A 22477-nucleotide genomic window follows, 5' to 3' on the forward strand; every position below is an offset into this window, starting at 1 on the left:
TCCAGGAATTAATCTTAAAGCTCAATAAAAACTTCTCCGATGATCCAGGTTATAGACAGACCCCACTGTGTTCAGTACTGACGTATTCTGTTGCAGACAGGAAGCTCAGGAAATAGCCAGATCACAACAGAGTTACTGCACATAGAAACCAATAAGGTTAGTCATTCATTCAGTTAAAGTGTATTCCAGGACATAGCCAGGACCCGACAGACGGACACAGAAAGCGGTGACAGTAAAGATTTACAGTCGTTACAATACAAATCATAAGTCTGTTACAATGTATGTGTTCCAGGTTGTAGCCAGGTCTCAGAGGAACTGAGTGGTGCAGTCTAATTACAGTACATTCAGTAGCAACATAAATAAACTGAGCCCGACTTTCTATTCCCTCTGGTGTGTAGTTTCGACGCAAGAACTTACTGTTTCTTCTCTTCATTCAGAAACAACAGAGTCCAGCATTTAGTCGTAGCCCAACAGGCAGACTGAGATGGTGAAATCACTGCGGTTCCAGACAGTAGCTGAAGCCCACAGCAGGTCTGGCGTCATGAAAGCAGGAAGTGGGAGAAGGAAGAAATGTTGGTTCCAGGTGTTAGTCTGAGCCCAGCCCACACCTTCCAGCTGAGGCGGATAATAGTAGTGAGAAGGAAGGAAATGGACGGATGGATCCAGGTGATAGTCTCATCCCGATCCGGCTGCACTGCCACCAGGACTGCTCTCTTTACTGAGACGGACTAATTCCTGGGACAAAACCTCCAGGTCCTACAGAAACAAAGACACCAGCTCTCAGTTGTTATCATTTTCATATCAATCAATCTGCTACTGACCGTTATTTTATCTACTGACTGATCTGTTTCATTCAAATGTTTCGTTCTGTCAGAGCAACAAAAATAGTGTTGAGTAATTATTTAAATTATCGATCCAGAAAAATTGTTTTTCAGATTTTCTGCTTTTTATTTCCTTTTGCTTTCCATCTCAATAAATTGAATCTCTTTGTGTTTCGGACTGTTGGTCGAATATGATCAGGCATTTGAAGATGTCACACTGGACACTGGTTAGTCCTTACGATTCCTCACAAACAGTCTTTACGTCTTTAAACACAAACATTCAGAGAAAACTAAAAATCAGAGAAACTGCAGCAGATTTTTTTCCCCGTTTTTTCTGCTTTGGTAATAAAACAAATACCAAAATAACAAATTAAAGAGATTCATTTTCTGTAAACTGACAAATAAATTAACTGTGTAATTGTGAAAGCAGCGTCACGCTGTGAGAGTCTGACTGATGATTATTTCCACCACTGATTCATTTTCCCAATTAGCAGATGAACAGTTCAGTGTGTGAAAAACAAACTGGCTCTTTAACGTCTTGTTTAATCCGACCGACAATCAACAACCAGCACATTTCATTTACTGTCAAATATGATAAAACCCTCAAATTAAAGAAACAAACACAGAAAATGTTTTCTGCTTCAAAATGACAAACGATTCATCGACAAAGTAACTGCTGATTAATTTTCTTTTAAAGAACTGATGGTCTCATTTCAGCAGCTCGACTCACATCTGGTGTTTTTTTTAACCAAACAGAGACAACGTGTGGAAGATTTTAAACTCATTTTATTTCAGATTAAATTATTGTCATATTTTATTTCATGTTATTGTTGTAGTATTTTAACAGTCTGATTTTATTCACGTCGTTTCCTCCAGAAATGTTTCTGTTCCTGGTTTTGATGAGAGTTGTGTGAAGGCTGCAGCAGGGCCGGAGGAGGGCTGATATATTTTGGATCTAAATCACGGGTCAGATACACGAGTTATTTTCACGCTAGTTAACACGGTGTGATGCGTACAGAGCGCCGCGCCTCAGCAGCTCCTCACTGGTTATTAGTTCTGATCATCAGTTTATTATTTCAGTCCAACAGAAAACAGGAAGTGGTCTCCTCTGTCAAGGTTACTGCAGACTGTGTGTGTGTGTGTGTGTGTGTGTAACCTGGACCTCCCTCTGGGCAAGCCATCCTCCTACACACTCCTCAAAACTCAACTACACCCCCCGCCTCACACACACACACACACACACACACACACACACACACACACACACACACTCAGCATGCTTAAAGCTGCTCCAGCTCATCGTCATGGGAACAGTTAGGCCCACCCACACACTGCAGATTAAACTCATGTTCACACGTCCGTCATGTTGATTTAAAGTTATGTAACGTTTGTCTCACAGCAGTGAACTACACTACCCAGAACCCCTGTGACGCAGTGATGTCACACTGATGTCAGACTCATCAGCTCCTGCGTGTTCGTTAGGTTTCTGTCTGTTACTAAACGATAGCTTCTTTACATATGACATCATACATCGGAGCGCTGTCCAGGTGGAGGGCGCCTGAAGCCAGAGACACCGACACTGAACACATGACGTGTTGTTTACGACTGTTCCAATCAATCGATCCGGAAAAAACAAAAGCCACTTTAAGTCCTGACAACAGCAGGATGTAAACAGTAAAAAAGTCTCTGTGACACAGTTGCAGACGTCCATCAAAAAATGTCCGTCTCCAGTCTGGGAGAGCGAAGCTAACGTCAGATGTTAATGTTAAACCATCGTGCTAAACATCCCTAGAGTTAGATGTTACAGCGTGCTTTGACAACTTCTCCATGTTGTTAGCCACAATGAAGATTTGTAACAGCGTTTCACCAGACGGACCTAACAGTAGCTAAGTTAGCTAACGTTAGCTGGTAACATTAGCCTGACAACGTTTCACCAGACGGACCTAACAGTAGTTAAGTTAGCTAACGTTAGCTGATAACATTAACCTGACAGCGTTTCACCAGACGGACCTAACAGTAGCTACGTTAGCTAACTTTAGCTGGTAACATTAGCCTGACAGCGTTTCACCAGACAGACGTAACAGTAGTTAAGTTAGCTAACGTTAGCTGATAACATTAGCCTGACAACGTTTCACCAGACAGACCTAACAGTAGCTAAGTTAGCTAACGTTAGCTGGTAACATTAGCCTGACAACGTTTCACCAGACAGACCTAACAGTAGTTAAGTTAGCTAACGTTAGCTGATAACATTAACCTGACAGCGTTTCACCAGACGGACCTAACAGTAGCTAAGTTAGCTAACGTTAGCTGGTAACATTAGCCTGACAACGTTTCACCAGACAGACCTAACAGTAGTTAAGTTAGCTAACGTTAGCTGGTAACATTAGCCTGACAGCGTTTCACCAGACCTCTGGGGACAGTTGACCTGGTGGGTAAAAAACGTTAGCTAACGTTAGCTGGTATCACAGTCAATGGTCGTGCATCCAGGTACAGAGTTGAAATATATATCAAGCACATTTTCTCATCTGACCAAAAACAAGATGGCAGTCGTTTCAGTCATGGACCCGACCACACAGAATGGTTCAGATAAATTAAGACTTTATTATTCCCACACGGGGGAAATTCACAGACACTGTAACGTTGGTAACGTCAGGAGGTCTGAAGGATGAGGTCATCTGTAACGACCATTGTGTCCACACCGAGCAAATCGGCCAAGTTGTGAGAAAAAATCACTTTTCTTTATTTTGTTTCGATCACATCCAACATGAGATTAAATTTTCTGATGATCCCTGCTGCCTGTACCTTCATCCAACACTCTGATGTCATCATGTTCCTCTACTTCCTGTTTACACAGTACATGATGTCACTTCCTGCCCCCATCTGAATTTTGTGCATCACAGTAAATAAGCTATTGACTGATTACTGTGTGTGTGTGTGTGTGTGTGTGTGTGTGTGTTACCTTCTGCAGGTGCATGTTCTTGGTCAGCTGCTCCTCCAACATGTTCTGCAGCTTCTTGTTCATCTCTCTCAAATTCTCGTCTCCTGGTTTAACCAGATCTCTGAGGACCGAACCCAGACCTCCTCTGTCCCCCTGAGAGCCTCCGTGACCTCCGACTGCACTGCCCGACACATCTGAGGAGACAAGGAGACGAGGAGACGAGGAGACAAGGAGTGAGTGTCTCTACCAGAGCCAATATTTTTGTTTACACTGGTTTGATTTCCACTGAGACGAATAAAAGTTTCTCTGCTGTCAGACGTAAAATATTCACAGTGGATTAAACAGCTTCATAAAGCTGCAGTGTGATTCTGCAGGTTCAGCTCCATCACTTAAACACTTTTTAAAAAGAGTTTTAAAGACAGCAGCTGCTCCGTTAACGCTTCTTTACGGAGCGCTGCCTGGACAGTGCGACACAACAAAACGAACACCAACAGTTGAGTGACCGAACACAGACCGAGGTAAAAACTTCTGATGCACGTCAACTCAACAAAAACAACAATCTGTGGATGTCCTGAACGCCTCATGGTTAAAAATGCCCCTGGTTAATTTCAAGCTCCTCTCTCCTCAGGTTTCCCTGATCAATCAATCAATCGATCAATCTTTATTGTCCTCAGGGGGTTACTTTAGTTTGCAGCCACGTGGCGTCCGTCCATCTCAGATCAGTTACAGTTGCAGCAGTGTGAGGCTGTGTTGTTGTCAGCAGGTGTAATGTTTAACGTGTTCACTGTCTTAGCTTGGCGTGTTAGCACGCTAACAGGGACGAGACAGTCACTGGTTTAATGATAATTCCCGACAGTTAGTATCAGTGTTTTATAATTTAATCATCATTAAAACAAAGTTTGAAGTGTTTTTGAAAAATTCTCTGTAATTCTGTCCGACACCAACCAGAGCTGGTTCACGGTCTCCCAGACGCAGCACGCGACAGCGTTCGATCGTTTTACTGCAGCTTTGTTGACAGAGTGAACGTGCAGCAGGTGAACCCAGTGATGTCACTGATACCTGTCTGCATCCACAGGGACACAGACACTCCAGCAAGCATTTCAAAGACGGGCTGTCTTTAATGTTAACGCACACGTGATATGGTTTTTATATGATTACAGAAGGTGCCGATACACAAACAAAAAGAGCTGATGACTTCAGTTTTGGTTTGAATTTAAAACTTGACGAAAAGATTTCAGTAAGTGTCTCTGTAGTTTTGGACATTTTAACATCACTGTGATAACCCTGATCATTTCTGTCACTGTCATTGTGATGTGAAATTTTCATACAGTGTTACAGAGGAACAAATGTTACCTGAGTCTGCATGTGCTCATCCTCCATATTGGAAAAACAAAAAACAGCTGGACGAAGAATCTCAGCGATATTTTAGTAACTTTTTATACAAACTTCCATTTTAAAAAAGGTTTGACTTCAGTTTGCAGCTGTTGATCTCAACTTAATTTTACTTTTTACGAAAACTTTCAGTAAAAAAAATATTTTTTAGTTTTCTATAGTAATAAAACTTTTTGCTCTGGTAAAAATAAGCCTGATTTGAATTTGAATAAATGTCCTCCAGGTGTTGTTAAGACATCACGCTCACGAGAATGAGACAGATGGACAACCTGAGATATAAAGCCTCAGCTGTCAACATTAAAACTGTAGATATCAAAAATAATGTTTTTGATATTTCTAACAGAAGATAACGACTGACTGACTCGTCTGATCCAGAGCCAGAGGATTAAAATGTGTTGATCTGTCCACATACTTTCGGCCACATGGTGTCGGAGCTGTTGATGCTGCAGCTGTAACAATAATCCATATTTACATGAGGCTGACGTTGAACGTGCGGTTTGCTGAGCGCTGACAGGAAACACACATGTTGATGGAGAGGAGGGAAGAGGAGAGGAGAGGAGAGGAGAGGAGAGGAGGGGAGGGGAGAGGAGAGGGGGAGAGGAGAGGAGAGGAGAGGAGGGGAGAGGAGGGAAGAGGAGAGGAGAGGAGGGGAGAGGAGAGGAGAGGAGAGGAGGGGAGAGGAGGGAAGAGGAGAGGAGAGGAGGGGAGAGGAGGGGAGAGGAGAGGAGGGGAGAGGAGGGGAGAGGAGAGGAGAGGAGGGGAGAGGAGGGGAGAGGAGAGGAGAGGAGGGGAGAGGAGAGGAGAGGAGAGGAGGGGAGAGGAGGGAAGAGGAGAGGAGAGGAGGGGAGAGGAGGGGAGAGGAGAGGAGGGGAGAGGAGGGGAGAGGAGAGGAGAGGAGAGGAGAGGAGAGGAGGGGAGAGGAGGGGAGAGGAGAGGAGAGGAGAGGAGGGGAGAGGAGAGGAGAGGAGAGGAGGGGAGAGGAGGGGAGAGGAGAGGAGAGGAGAGGAGGGGAGAGGAGAGGAGAGGAGAGGAGGGGAGAGGAGAGGAGAGGAGAGGAGAGGAGAGGAGAGTGTTGGTTTGTTGTGTTTTTATGGAGCTCAGTTGTAAATTAGACACTTTTACTACCAAACACATGTTATACACACACACACACACACACACACACACACACACTGAATGTGTTTGTGTCTAATTTTATGACAGCAGATGTGATGAACAAGCTTCTGTGTGTGTGTGTGTGTGTGTGTGTGTGTGTGTGTGTGTGTGTGAGCTGCATAAAACAGGGACATAAAAAAAGACTGCAGCGCGTGCGCGCGCACACACACACACACACACACACACACACACAAAACAGGAAGGAAGTGAAACAAAAAACAGATGAAGGAGACACTGATCATGTGGAGGCAGAAACCAGGTTTATGGTGCAGTGTACACACACACACACACACACACACACGTATGCTGCTGGATGCTGAGTGCGCAGAGTGTGTAGTAAATATTTAACAGCTGAACACCTGTAACTGTGTTTACCTGCCTCACACAGCTGGAGAACATCTGGACGGTTCCACTGAAGGAACACGAGTTAACACGTGACTTTACCCCTGATTTAGAACAGCGCCACGTCCTGAACGCCGCTGTGACACGCCGTTAAAATGTGACCGACTCACATCCTACACTTTACAGATTCTTACAGCTCCAGAGTGTCAGATTTAAAGTGAATATAATAAATTCGTTGTGTTTTCGTGAGAATGAGACGTTTATATTAATCAGCTGTTGAAGTCGTCGTCACAAAACTTGGAAAAAACAGATTCACCATATTATCCCGAAATTTTTGTGTATCAATATGGTTTCATCGTGCAATGCTAGGTATCGATTCTTTATTATTAATATGACAAATACAAACCAAACTTCAGGTGCCGCTAGAATAATATAATCAGCTGCTTTTCAGTCACCAGATACTTTTTACTGCAAATAAAATGTCTGAGCTCAGATGAACAGATGTTGACAGAGTTTTCCTTTGGGGACAAAATTTACAGTAGCTAAAAAGGTAATAAATGTCAGTAACATTTTATAACAGCACTTTTAAAATGAGAATAATATCGTATCGTGACTGAAGTATCATGGATCCTCTGCTGATTCCCTCCTCTACTTTTTAGATACCTGTTTTCATGGGACGGCCAAGCCACAAATATTTTATATATCTTTAGGGACTGATCATTATTTATTTTACTGCAGCTTTGTAAAGACAACATGTCATCCAAACCAACGAGCACCGTTGAAAAGACATTTTTTCTTGCCTTCCAAATTTTGCAGATTTCCAATCCAAATGTCTGATGTCATTCTGGTGACATCCACGCCTTCCCAACATGTTTCCTTTTAAATTTCACCTAACTTACATCTTTTTCTCTCAATCAGAAACTGTAAAAACAGAAATTATTGTTGGATTTTCACATTTCTGACGGTCGTCATGAGCAACGAACGCTTCAGTCAGAAATAAAACCATAATCAAATCTGAGGTTTATAATAGTGATAATTTATCCAAACCACTTTATTCTACATCTCTTTCAAAATGTGTCCAAAAATAAAGTCTTTGCATGACGAGTGAAAAACTGAGACTGTGTAACTTTAAACTTTCAAACTTCAAAAATCACTCAGGTAGGCTAAAAGAAAAATATCTGGAGCGTCAGGGAGGGTCACACTGCAGCCACCCCCCTCCTCTGATAAATAAAGAACAGATCAGTTCAGTTCAGATCAGCACAACCTTCAACATCAGCAGCAGAACAACGACACATTAACGCAGCAGGAATATTAATGAATCCAAAAACAGCAGATAAAATATTTTACTGTAACAAACTGACTTTAACTGTGAATAAATTCACGTTTTTACTTCAGTGAGGTCTGAGTGGATTTCTACTCGTCTCACTGTGTGCCGTTAGTGATGTCACTGCAGTGAAGGATGGTCTGAACAGGAGCTGCTGACGTGCCCTGGAGCAAGGCACTAAACCTCTAACTGCTCCCCACAGATCAACACTGTTGCCTAGCAACGCTGCAGCAGGTTATAGTAACTGTGACACTCAGTCGGGTTTTACCCACAAGTTTTAACTAAATGTAAATGAACACTGGACGTATATGACTGTGTGTGTGTGTGTGTGTGTGTGTGTGTGTGTGTTCAAACAGCTGCAGTATCAAATATTTATTTCAACACACACACACACACACAGCCTCTCAGAGTCCAGCAGCAGCAGCAGCTCTCAGTTTTACTGCCCATTAGATTTACCATTATTACAGTGTTAATGGGAGCAGGATGGAGAGAAGGAGAGGAGAATTAAACCAGTCATACATGAAATTGAAAACAGCAGGAGAGAAACGAGGAGGAGAAGAGGAGGAGGAAAACAGGATGAGGAGAGGAGGGATGGAGGAAAGGTAACTATTTGTACAGCACATTTCACACACAGTAATTCAGAGTTGTGGTTTTCTGCAGCTGATAAAATCTGACATGTTGTGTTTCAGCCGAGTCGACAGAGGCCGGATTAAAAAAACAGAAGCTACTTTTGTCTCAAATAAAAATGACTATTAATTATTATAGTGTGAGTGTATAGTGTTTACCATCTACGATCTGTTTGAACTGACTCTTGTTAAAGAGTTTTCTGGATGAGAGAACTTCTTCTCTTTTATTCGACAGACGCAGAGACGTTAACTGACGGGAGCTCAGACTTCAGGAATTGGTTGATATGTGTAATTTTAGGATCAGATTTTTTAACAGAAGCATGTAAGGGTTGACTACAAAGGGTCCAAGGTTTGAGCCCTGGGGAACTCCACATGTATTGCAGGCTGAGGCTGGTGGAGGTGAAGCTTTGACCACACCAGCATCAGGGGTGTGCAGCAGGGATCAGTGAGTAGGAAGCCATATTTAAAGATGTTCCAGATATTTTTTTAACTCTGTCAGATTTCTACAAAAAACATAATTCCATCAGGTATAAAAGGGGTTAACGACATCACTTCCTGGTCTCTAAAATGTGTGAATGCTGCTCAGATTTTTATTTTATGAAGGAGCACGTGTTTGTTTGAGTTCTGAGTTTGATTGGACTGCAGCTTTAACAGCTGTTGAGATGAAGCTAACCAGAGCAAACAGCAGCAGTGTTCCTACTGATGAAGAGTTTTTATACACACATGAAGTCTACAGGGATGGTCATTGTTACAAAGAAGAGGAGGAAGAGGAGGGTGTTTAATTGAAAAATAAATCAGCTGATAGTTTAGAGTTATTAAAAAACACTTGACACACTGCACATCAGTGGCAGCTAAACATAGCAGCAGAGAGCATCATGACTCAGAGTTCAGATGGTTTAATGTTAAATATAATAATTCAGACCTGATGATGAAGAAATCACAGCTCTCACACGTGTTTCAGTGAACTCACTGATACACACTGATCGTATTCATTGATCTGTGATCAGCAGACTTAGAGACTGATTTATCTGAACTCATAGAGTCAGTGTCAGTAACTGAAGATACAGATGACAGCAGCTGTTCTGTAAAGTCGTCATCAGACAGACGACCTCCTGAGCTGAACGACTTCCTGCTGACTGATCAACATTTATATTTCCTCTGATTCTCAACACAACACTTTAGAAACACGATTATTTCTTGAATCTGGTGATTATATCGACAAAATCTTCTCAAATAAATTCGCTGTTATGTTACATAATGTGGAAACGTATCCAGGGAACATTACTGGAATCATTTCATCACACACAACAAAATTCCAGGACTGTTCCAGGCCTGGAAAATGTGACTGTGACATTCAGTGAATTTTCAAGGTTGTCCATGACTGTGCAAACGCTGTTACCTGTGTGTGTGTGTGTGTGTGTGTGTGTGTGTGTGTGTGTGTTACCTATGCGGCTGTCCATCACGTAGGTCTCTATGATGGCGCTCTTCCTGCAGATATCTTCAGCCATGGACGAACAGCTCACCTCCAGATGTTTCACCTGAAGGACACACACACACACACAGTCGGCTGCATCAAATATCTGACCTCACTAAGTACTGACTCCACAGTGAACAAATACTTTACATGTCCTTTATTTAAAATATTACGTAAAAACACAAAAGTATTGACACCAAAATATAATTAAAGTACCCAAAGTCCTCATTCTGCAAAATAACATCTATCACTGTAAAACAAAGTCACATGACACCTTGTTGAGAATCACTGATTTATAAACTGCTGGGTAGAATCATCTTTAATAATAATAATATAATAATAATAACAATAATAATAATACATCAGCATTTATTACATATTATACTTTGTATGAATAATATGAATCTTTAAAGTAACTGAAGTTGTTGAATAAATGTAGTGCAGTAGAAATATAAAGTAGGAGAAAACAGAAATACTCCAGTACAATTTTGAGGTACTTGTACTTTACTTAACTCTTTGAGGTCCACAATACAAACAACAGTGTCTACACTGTAGGGCTGCAACTAACCATTATTTTCACTGACTAATCTGTCGATTATTTCTTCGACTCATCATTTTATCGAAAAATGTGTTAAAATGTTGAAAAATGTCGGTCTGTCTCTCCCAAACCCCAAAATTATGTCATCTAATGTCTTGTTTCGTACTCACGCCAAAGGGTTTTAGTTCACCGTCACGGGAGAGTGCGTAAAGCTGCCAATATCTGAACGTAAGAAGCTGCAATAAGAGTGTTTTGGGCACTTTTATAGTACTTTTCTATGAAAAATGACTCAAAACGATTAGTCAACGACTAAAATAGTCACCAATTATTTTAATATTCGATTAGTCATCGATTAGTCGACTAATCGTGGCAGCCCTAGTCTACACTGGTGTTTTGTTTATTGTGATGTAATTTCCTGGAGTATCTTCAAAAGCTTCACGTCAACTGGAGCTAAAAGGTTCTGTGGGTGAATAAAACAAAATATAGAAATCGTACATATTGATCCAAAAGAATTTTAATGTAAAAAAATTCATAACATAACCGCACATCATCATTTTTATGAGCGGAGTGATTCATGAATTCATGAACATGTTTTCACCACACACAACAAAGCACTGTGACGTCATCATGAGCACATAGCGTGATGACGTCACAGTGTTGGAGCTCTTACAGTTTGTGTTTCATAGATATATATGCAGGATTATGCAGACAACGCTCTCATGCTGACCTTCCTGGGAAATTCCTGTGTAAGGTGGTGGGTTCCTGTGTGGGTCCTGACTTGTTTAAAGGAAAGACAGAAGTCTGAGCTTTCTGCTGTGAAAAGAATTAATGTTGTTGCTATTATGGTTTTTATTTTACAACGATTTTAACAGGATCATGTGAACAACAATCTCCTGCTGGTGTCCACAGGAAAGGGTTAAACAGAGCAAAGAGTTACTTCCACCACTGACCTGGTGTCAAACATCTGATTTTTTTGTTTGTTTCCTGACATACTCGGCTTTAGTCTCTAATATGTGAAATGATAAAGTCACAGAAAACACAAAAGATTTTTCACAAATGTGAAACAAATAAAAGCAAAATTAACTTTGCATGTTTGAAGCTGTTATGAAAAACTGCTGAAAACAGAAACAACTGATAGAGTTTAAATGTTAAAGCTTCCTTCAGCTCTGTGTCACTTCCCTCTGAGCTGCCAGCACACAGAGCTCCCTGCTCACCTGACAGGACGACATGTTGTCCACCTTTATCAGATGATCCAACATTATTTTTCATATTTGAGACTAAATTATAAAGGGTTAGTGCACACGGTGTGGTGACACAGAGCTGGTTGAAACGTTCCCTCTAAGTGTTCATAAATATTCTGCCGATCAGCTAACAGCTGAATTATTGCAGCGTCGGCAGAGACAGCGGCCCTGACCCCACAGTGGGAACAGCAGAAATATTGAATGCTGCAGAGGATATTAATAATGCATCTCAAAACATAAACCTCCCTCTAAAAACAGGCTGAACTTTTTATTGTTGACCCGACTGTCGACTCGAGGCATCAAGTGGGGCGTTAAAAACCGCCACGAAGCACAACTGAGACGTGAGAGGAGGACGCGGTGAAGGTTTGTTTGACTTTGTGGACATTTATTTAATAGTTTGTTTTGAGCGGAGTGACACAGGACACAGATAAAGACCATGTAAGGTACAGTTGTCATGGTAACCAGAGGTGATCCTCACCTTCTCCTCCAGCATCCATTTCTCCTGCTGAACCTCAGCGAGTCGCTGGAACAACTCCCCGACCTCGTCATCAGATAATTCAGCAGGACGCTGAGACTGAGGGCTGCCTCCTCCAGACTGACAGAGACAGAAACAACTTTATTCAACAACACACCAGAGACAGAGACACAGAGGACACGTCTCAGCTGTCCAAACCTACAACCTCTCAGGTGGAGAAGGCTCCATTCACTTCAACCGGAGTGATGACTGCACGAACAGACAGTCGGACTGGGTGATAAAAAGATGAACCTTATTCACCAGTGACATCATTTTTAGCCTGAAACTTCATCCCTTCACGTCTCTGATGTTGTGGAATCTGTCATTTGTCATGTGATGCTGTTGCTAATGACGACCGAACCATCACGGTAAACTGACCTGACAGTGGACTCTGCAGAAACACTCAGATACATAAACTGAACCGGCCGGCTCTATTGACAGTGTTTCTATCAATAGAAACACACACACACACACACGATGAAACAGTGAAGGGTCTAAGAATAACAGCAGAGGAACCTCAAACACTGCTGAGAGAATAAATGTAAAGTGTAACGACACAAAAACAGACGTCAGTGAAGACTTAAAAAGTGACAGACAGAGGAGGATGATGGGATGTCTATCATCACCATGTTGCCAAAATGTATCTGACCATCGAACAGTTTTCCTCGATGAAGAGGAGGCACTGACAAGACCGAACAGACTTTAAGAAATATTAACTTTGGTGATTTAGAGATGGTGCTTCAGGCTCCACCCACCTTGTTCTGATTGGTCGGCTGAGCCTCCTTCATCATGTCTCTGTAGGAGAAGGAGGAGACAGAGGACGAGTCTCCGGTCTGCTGAGTCCGACTGGGACTGTTGATCTCTGACAGGACCAGTTCCTCCAGACCTGCAGAGACAGATGAACACCATCAGTGTCACACACAGATGAATACACGTCAAACTAATACTCTGTGGACCGTCCCTTTAATGTAGCGGACCGTCCCTTTAATGCAGCGGACCATCCCTTTAATGCAGCGGACCGTCCCTTTAATGAGCAACTAAACTTCTGACCAGTAATCAACAGGTGTGCCCCAGAGTGTGGTCGGTACTTTATGACATCACTACTGGCTGTGGTTACAGATGGAAAAGTCGACATTTCTGAGCTCAGAGTTCAGTTTAATGTTTCAGCCTTTTAAATTAGTCTTTGAACAGATGGTGCTTGTAGCCTCTGCAGTGAACCGTCCCTTTAATGCAGTGAACCGTCCCTTTAAAACAGTGAACCGCCCTTCAGTGAACCGTCCCTTTAATGCAGTGAACCATCCCTTTAAAACAGTGAACCGTCCCTTTAATGCAGTGAACCGTCCCTTTAATCCTCCTAATATGTCACAGAGACTAAGGAATAATGTTCATATAACATACTGATCTCACCGACAACAATAGTACAGCCAGAATATTCTCATTTAAAAAAAAATTTTACGGTCCGCAAATCATGTTTATGTTTTGAATTTGTGTTTTGGCCTGTTGCGCCACCCACCACTGTCTACCAGTCACACAGTCAGTAGAGTCTCAGCATCAGTTACAGTTACGACTGAGCTACAGCAGCACAGCAAGCAGCATTAGCAGTGTCCCGGTACATAGCATTAGCAGCCGGCTCCTCCTCAGCTGTATCCCGGCAGCAGCGTTAGCAGCAGAGAAGCTGGACTTGCTCGAACGGTCCGCTGGAAAACCGAAGCTCAAGGACACGGCGACGCGGCCCTGCCACAGCAGCCGCCCGTGGGCAAACAAATCAGTCTCCAGCATGCCGCTGTCCAGCAACCTCGAATCTGTAGGGGAGGGGGGGCGGACACGACTCGCGGCAGTATTTTGAATTTGAGTGCAGTAACCGTTTTGGCCACATTCTTACATACAGCGCCTTTAATGAGTCATCTGAAGTTTGTTGGAAATGTGATCACAGGATAATATTTTCTGGTCCTTCTGACAGTGAACACTGAGCCCTTCTTTTAACGCAGCTGACCATCCCTTTAACACACCTCGAAAGTGTGGACCGTCCCTTTAATGTAGTGGACCGTCCCTTTAACGCGGCTGACCGTCCCTTTAATGCAGGTGCTGTGAGTGGGCAGAGAGATAAGTAGGCTACTTTAAAATGTCTGATTCTCAGGTTTGTGCAGAAGAGCCTTTTAAACATTCATCACTTCTTATAGATTATACATGATGCTGAGGACTGCCCTGCACCGCTCCCACTCTGTGTGTGTGTGTGTGTGTGTGTGTGTGTGTGTGTGTGTGTGTGTGTGTGTGACAGGATGAAAAACGATCAGTCCCAGAAAAAAAGTGCAACAAAAGACAATAACAATAAAGAAGAGAAAACAGTTCAGATAATGGAGACAAACAGAAAGTGACGGACTGTGCAGGTGTGTGTGTGTGTGTGTGTGTGTGTGTGTGTTGTGTTTATTGTATTTGTGTATGTGTGTGTGTGTTTTGCCAGCAGACGCCAGCGTGTCCACGTCAGCTCTGGGAATCAGAGCGCTGCATTAAATATTGAGCAGCAGGTTCCGGACTGAGCCAGAACCTCCTGACACAGGGTGAGCATGCCGCCGATTATCAGACCCATCGGTCACGTTACAATCACATCTCAGCCACTTAGGACACAGACAAACACACACACACACACACACACTTTGGCCAAGTACTGTCGTCTCTCCTTACTGAAGCATTTAAAGGGGAATGTCGTCCATTTAGAGGCTTGAAACACTTCCTGTAGGCTCAGTGTCACGTCAGGTTCTGCTCCACTGACAGTGAACAGAGTTCTGACTTTATGGAGATCAATACGCTGCAGATAAACTTGGTGTCTCAGGGACTTTTAAAGCCTGCAGTTAGGGTTCACCTCTCGCTGTCAGGAATCTAAACTGGGGGCAAACAGGGCGTCTGATCGAGTTCTCAGTGCTGGTAGAAGTTCTGCACGTCGCAGCTGAACAGTTTATGTTTTGTATCGTTCACCAGCATTGATATCTGTCAAGTTTCCATCCCTCCAATTTCAACAACATATCTACAAACTTAAAATAAACCCTGAATGAACTGTTTCCGTCCACTCCTGTTGTGTGAACATCACTTATATAAACAGCTGCTTGGTGCCGTTAAAGCTCTGCAGAAGAAGAAGAGTTTGATGGAAATGTGACATTCCTGTTTGTTTCTTATATCAATGTGAGGAAGGTTAAACTCTCCTCATCGCTCCACACAGTCACAAAAACTGATCCGACACCAATTTATTAAACCCAGGTGACTGAACGTACAAATGAATGTGCTGCCTCTCTGTTTGGAGCACCAACCTTTAAAGGAACACTGTGTCACATTCAGAGGCTTCACGTCCTGTCTGTACAAACACAGGTATTTTTAACAGATATTTTTCCCTCCATTTTGAAAACAAACACACAAAAAAATTCCATCCACACGATCTTGTTTTCCAAAATATCTCCTTCTACACTCGAACGCTGACCCGACCCTAAGCACTTGTGTGCAGTGTTCACACAGACAGCGGTGCTGCTGCTGCTGCTGCTGTAACTTCTTTATTTCCACAACTGAAAGTTGGTACTCCACATATTCACTGAGCCGTGCAGCTGCTGCATCAACAACATGTCCTGTAAATATTTCACAATAAAAGCCTTGTGGTAACAAATGAGGAGATTCTATCCACAGAAACATCGTCAGGGGACTTTTATTTTGAAACAGAAACAGGAAGTGTTGAGTCCAAAGTAAATTCTTAAAGTGTACACTGCACTACACTTGCAATAATAAATACTAGTGTTTTCATGACTGTGACAGGTATAAACTACACTAGTACTGAACAGCTGACGACGGTACCATGTCAATAAGATCATCACATTTTTCAGTGCTTTTTTTTTTTGTGCTGAAAACACGTTTCACGCAGAACAAACTTCCTGAACGTCTCATCACCGCGGATTCCTGTTCAATTTAAGGACAAAGAAGCTCACATAAAACACACGAGTGATGATGTGAACATGTGAAAGTTTTCCTTCCACTCATCATCAACAACAATCCCACTGTGGAAAGTGTTTGCTCATCACACAAAGCAACAGTAGGCATGCAGGATTTGAGAAGATGACATCATTGTTTCCAAATGCTGCATTTCACACGTCCACACAGGTAAACAGGTAACGGAGGGCTTTTTAAAACATCTCAGTTTTAGCACCCTGAAACTCCATTTGTGTGGACGAGAGGCCCAGACGTAGAGGAAAATATTAAATTACAAAAATATCTGGATACGTACAGATGGGGCTGTGGTGGCGTCTATCAGTGAGGATTACAAATTACAGATTACAACCATCTGAAACTCCTCCTGGTCAGAATTCCTTCAGTGTTGATTGTTGAGGAGCTGAATTATCTCTTCCTCTCAGAAACACACACACACCAGCTGATTCACACCAGGAAACACTCTGAAGAAAGACGTGTTTGTCTGACGCTGCTCGTCACAGAAGAGCTGCTGACTATGAACACATGAATGTCTCTATCTAGAGTCAGTGTTTGGTTTGTCCACTCTGGGCTACTGTAGAAACATGGTGGTGCAACATGATGATCTCTGTAGACGAGGACCTGCTCCCTGAGTAGATATACACATATATGACATCATGGCCAACGAGTGAACGCTGGCACAACTTGCTGCCGCTGCTCGCCGGTAACTTTTTAACTTTCCGACTTATTTTATGGTTTTATGACCTAACCGGACAGTGTAATTGCCTTCATTTGGAATACCTCCACGATTTGCCGGCACTACCGTCTGTGTGAGTCTTAACTGTTAGCTCACCTGTCCTGTCCCGGCTTGAGCCTCACCTGGCGTTTTTTCTGGCCGTCGACGCTGCCTAAGTCCTCGTCCACAAGGTGGGCCGGTAGGACATACATCTTGTTTGTCTGTGCCTGGCTCTTTCTACTGCCTGTTCACCTGCCAGTGACGGGTTTGCTTCAGTACTCGGCCACTGACCTGCTGCGGCTCAACTCAACTCAACTCAACTTTATTTATATAGCCCTTTAAAACAGCCACGGCTGAAACAAAGTGCTGTACATAAATAGACAAAGCAACACAGGGACATAAAACAATTAACAGGAAATAAATACTAAAATAATTGTTTATTGTTTTTAAAATAATTTAAAAACAATAAAACAATAAATAAAACAAACCATAAAACACTAAAACAGAAACAGAGTCTCATGCGGAGTTGAAAGCCAAGGAATAAAAATGGGTTTTTAGACGAGTTTTAAAAATGGACAGTGAGGAGGCTCGTCTAATGTGGAGGGGTAGCTCGTTCCACAATTTAGGAGCGGCAATGGAAAAAGCTCTGTCCCCTCTGAGCTTCCGTTTGGACCTCTGCACCTCCAGAAGCAGCAGATCAGCTGACCTGAGGCACCGAGCAGGAGCGTAGGGGTGAAGAAGCTCAGAGAGGTAAGGTGGGGCCAGACCATGTAAAGATTTAAAAACTAATAAAAGAATCTTAAAATGGACTCTAAAGTGCACAGGTAGCCAGTGGAGGGAGGCCAGGATGGGAGTTATGTGCTCCCTCTTACGTACTCCAGTTAACAGTCGTGCAGCTGCGTTTTGCACCAACTGGAGACGTGCGAGGGAGGACTGGTTGACTCCAAAATAAAGTGCATTACAGTAATTCAGCCGAGATGTAATAAAGGCATGGATTACTGTTTCAAAGTGCTGTTGTGCAAGGAAAGGTTTCACCTTAGCCAGCTGTCTAATTTGGAAAAAGCTGGACTTCACTACAGAGCTAATTTGCCGATCCAATTTAAAATCACTGTCCATCTTAAAACCCAAGTTTGAGACTGTTGGCTTAAAAAAATCTGCCAAAGGGCCCAAGTCAACAGGGGGAGGTTTACAAAGGCCACTGGGACCAAACACCATCACTTCTGTTTTTTTCTCATTAAAATTTAAAAAGTTCAAGGCCATCCATTCTTTGATGTCTTCAAGACATGCCAGAAGTGGTGTGAGTGAGAAGGCATTTTTCTTTTTTAGCGGCACATATATCTGACTATCGTCAGCATAGAAGTGGAAAGAGATGCCATGCTTTCTCAGGATGGATCCCAGGGGCAGTAAATACAAAGAAAAAAGCAGGGGCCCTAAAATCGACCCCTGTGGAACCCCATACGGCAGTGGAGCAGAGCTGGATTCTGAGTTTCCAAGGCTTACACTCATGCTTCGGTCAGCCAGATAAGATCTGAACCACTCCAGTGCGGTACCACAGATGCCCACTAGGTGGCGTAACCGAGCCACTAGGGTATTGTGGTCCACGGTGTCAAAAGCCGCTGTTAGGTCCAACAAAACAAGAATTACATGGTCACCAGAGTCATTTGCCAGTAGGATGTCATTAAAAACTCTTACTAAAGCCGACTCGGTGCTATGCAGGGTTTTAAAGCCTGATTGAAAGATCTCCAGGACATTATGCTCATCTAAAAACGATTTTAGCTGAGCATGAACAACTTTTTCTAAGATTTTGGAGATAAAAGGCAGCTTAGAGATGGGCCTGTCACCTGCCTGGACCTGCGCCAGAGGCACTGCACCTTCACCCGGACATCACCTTCCAGCCCCGCCGGAGATACATCCACCGAGGGTCCCGACGGAATTTCCATAACAGCTCAACAGCAATAAAGTCCAGCTCTCCACACCCTCCACGCTCCACCAGCCGGGCTGTTGACCACAGCGTCTTAGCCCGCCTAGCTCGGTCGGCTAGCACCACCACCAGCTGCGACAACACCTCACTCTACTTCGCTCTGCTCAACATCCGCTCACTGACAAGCAAGGGACATCTCATCCAGGACCTCATCACTGACCGTAAGCTAGACTTTCTTTGTTTAACTGGGACATGGCAACAGCCCAACGACTTCTCCCAGCTGAATGAATCCACTCCTAGTGGGTTTGTTTACATCTGTCAACCCCGTGGCTCCGGCCGGGGAGGAGGTCTCGCGATAATTTACTGCGAGAAGTGGAAAGTCTCACCGGTGTCTGTGCCCATCTCCAGCTCGTTTGAATCCACTGTCTGCGAGTTGTCTGGTCCCACTCCAACCATCATTGCTACTGTCTACTGCCCCTCAAACCCAATAGTGACTTTTTAAATGACTTTGCTGCTTTCCTCACCCATCTATTCTCTCTCTCACCAAACATAATACTGCTGGATGATTTCAATATCCACATGGACAATATCAATCTGCCTCTCACCAAAGACTTCACATCCTGTTTAGAGAGTTTTGGATGTCAGCAGCAGACCACTATTCCCACACACTCCAAAGGACACATTCTGGACTTAATCTGCTGCTCTGGTGTCACCCCTCTTGACCTTACAGCTGATGAACTCCCCATACCTGACCACTTTCTCCTCTCATTTACAGTGAAACTCCCTCTCTCCATCTCTAAGACACCACGCCTCATTTCATTCTGGAATATAAAGAACATTAACCCCGCCACTCTCACTTCAAGTATCCACTCCTTCTGCCTCCCTGACATCCACACTCTATCCACCCCTGATAATCTGGTTTCTCATTACAACACTGGACCCCATAATATTCTTAATTCTCTTGCTCCGTTAAAAACCAGATCTGTTTCTTTCTCCGTCTCCACCCCTTGGTTCACCCCTGATCTTCTTCTCATGAAAGCCAAAGGTCGGCAACTTGAACGACTTTATAGAAAAACTGGTCTCACTATTCACAAAGAAATGTACAATAACCACATCTTACATTATAAGGACTCCATTGCCAGCACCAAAACCCACCACTACTCCAGTATAATCACTGCAAATAAAGAAAACTCCAAGTCACTGTTCTCCCTACTTAACAATATCACCCAACCCCAGGACTCTCTCCCCCCTCACTTGTACACAACCTCCTTCTGCAACTCCATTATGTCCTTTTTCACTGCAAAAATCAAGAATATCCACCAGCACGTTGGCTCAAACCCTCACCTCAGCATCTCAGCCGACTTTCACCCATCCACACACTCACTCTCCTCCTTCCAACTCCCCACTCTCTCAGAAATCACAGAACTCATCCAGAAATCCAAGCCATCCACTTGTCACCTCGACCCCCTCCCCACACAACTTGTTAAAGCCTGCCTCCCCTCTCTGGTCCCCCTCATTTCTGCCATCATCCACTCCTCTCTCACCACTGGAACTGTCCCTACATCCTTCAAAACTGCTGCCATTACCCCAATTTTGAAAAAACCTGGCGCCAACCCCTCCAACTTCAACAATTTCCAACCTACCCTTCATCTCCAAAATCTTCGAACAAACAGTTGCTTCCCAACTCCATTCTCACCTATCCCACAATAACCTGTACAGTTCCAGTCCGGTTTCCGCCCACTCCATAGCACTGAAACAGCACTCATCAAAATCACCAATGACCTCTTTATGGCAGCTGATTCTGGACTCCTCAACATCCTCATCCTCCTCGACCTGAGTGTAGCTTTGATACCATCTGTCACACCACCCTCCTCAACAGGCTATCCTCCATTGGCATCACCCACACTCCGTTAGACCGGTTCACGTCTTACCTCTCTGGCCACACTCAGTTCATTCAACTCAAGTCCTTTAAATCCATCCCTTCCTCAGTCACTTTAGGTGTGCCCCAGGGCTCTGTCCTGGGGCCCCTCCTCTTCATCACCTACCTCCTTCCCCTCTGCAATATCTTCCGCAAATTTAACATTCACTTCCACTGTTACGCTGATGACACCCAGCTCTACCTCACCACTAAACCCTCGTCCACTCTCCCGCCCACCTCCCTCACTGATTGCATCACTGAAATAAAAACCTGATTCACCCTAAACTTCCTTAAATTAAACAGTAACAAAACTGAGGTTCTCCTCACTGGCACCAAATCCACTTTATCCAAAACCGACAAGCTTTTCTCTCACTATTGATAACTCCTCCATTTCACCCTCCCCCCATGTTAAGAGTTTGGCTGTCATCCTTGACAGCACACCATCCTTTCAATCCCATATTAATAACATAACTTTTTTTTTTTCCTTTTAATGTCTTTTTAATGTCATTTTGTGTATCTGTACGGTGTCCTTCAGTACCAAGAGAGGCACCTTCAAATAAAATGTATTATTATTATTATTATTATTATAATAAACAACTCATCCTGATTTAAATTCAACACACTGGAGCTTTAAAACTATTTACAGACTCTGAAATAAATCCACTGGAGACCAGACAGTAATGTGACATCATGGTGACATCACTCATTTAGGATGTAAAAAGGTGTGTGTGTGTGTGTGTGTGTGTGTACCTGTCCTAGTCTTGCTGTTGGTCAGTATTTCCTGGAGTCTCTCCTGAAGTTTGTCGGCTCTCTTCCTCTCCAGCTGCAGCTGCCGCTTCAAGTCCTTCAGCTGCGCACACACGTATACACACACATGCACACACACATGCACACCCATGCACACACACAGCGCACACACACACATGCACAGTCAGAGACTTACTTTCTAATTATTATTTTCCATGCACGGCTGCTCTTAAATTACTCTGCAAAACACACATTCTGTCTCTCTGTCATGTCTATTCTACACTCTGTGTGTCCGTCTGTGGTGACATCATCAGTCCAGTAACATTTACTCACCGCCGCACTTCCCTTCTTTTCTAGAATCCTCTGACCGTCCACGGTGTCTTTGATCTCCTACAGACACAGAGACAGAATGATGGAGGTTAAAGATACAAAGAATGAAACTCAAACTTATTTCGATGTTTATCCAGCTTTTTAAAACGTATCTTACAAATGTAGAGTTCAGATTGTTTGTAAACAAGTAAAACTTTATTCATGCAACACCTTCGCTAACAGCTCGACACGTCATGTGACATCATGAAGATAAAACCAAACATCTGAGCTGCTTATAAACGAGTCGACTGATCTGAGGTCCAGAACGCTGCTAACGAGCTCTGAAGGTTGGAGAGCCTCCAAACCCTGATCAGACTTTTCTTTTACACCTTATTGATATTTTATATTTTATTTTATATCTCTTCCCTGGTTTGCTCTGCAGCTGCTGCACAATAATTTCCCCAGGGATAAATAAAGCTGTATCTTATCTCAGAGAGCTGCTGCTCAACCAAGGCTGGGCTCTAAAAGTAATCACAAGA

The 22477-nt window shown here is 43.3% G+C and overlaps 1 protein-coding gene across 3 annotated transcripts in view; it reads right to left on the reverse strand.

Moving 5' to 3' along the window:
- Nucleotides 1–264: 264 nt before the first annotated feature.
- gripap1 (GRIP1 associated protein 1) overlaps nt 265–22477 on the reverse strand; it is a 63292-nt gene continuing 41079 nt past the window's right edge. For all 3 annotated transcript variants that reach the window (XM_033628631.2, XM_033628630.2, XM_033628629.2), the window contains 7 exons: nt 21963–22019; nt 21633–21732; nt 13121–13251; nt 12330–12446; nt 10043–10136; nt 3781–3953; nt 265–756 (listed from right to left, as the gene is read on the reverse strand). In XM_033628631.2, the coding sequence (XP_033484522.1) occupies nt 676–756; nt 3781–3953; nt 10043–10136; nt 12330–12446; nt 13121–13251; nt 21633–21732; nt 21963–22019 (753 nt within the window). In that variant the 3' untranslated portion in view covers nt 265–675. The remainder of the gene's footprint in view (nt 757–3780; nt 3954–10042; nt 10137–12329; nt 12447–13120; nt 13252–21632; nt 21733–21962; nt 22020–22477) is intronic.

The sequence above is a fragment of the Epinephelus lanceolatus genome, chromosome 8 (assembly GCF_041903045.1).
Source record: "Epinephelus lanceolatus isolate andai-2023 chromosome 8, ASM4190304v1, whole genome shotgun sequence".
Lineage (NCBI taxonomy): Eukaryota > Metazoa > Chordata > Actinopteri > Perciformes > Serranidae > Epinephelus > Epinephelus lanceolatus.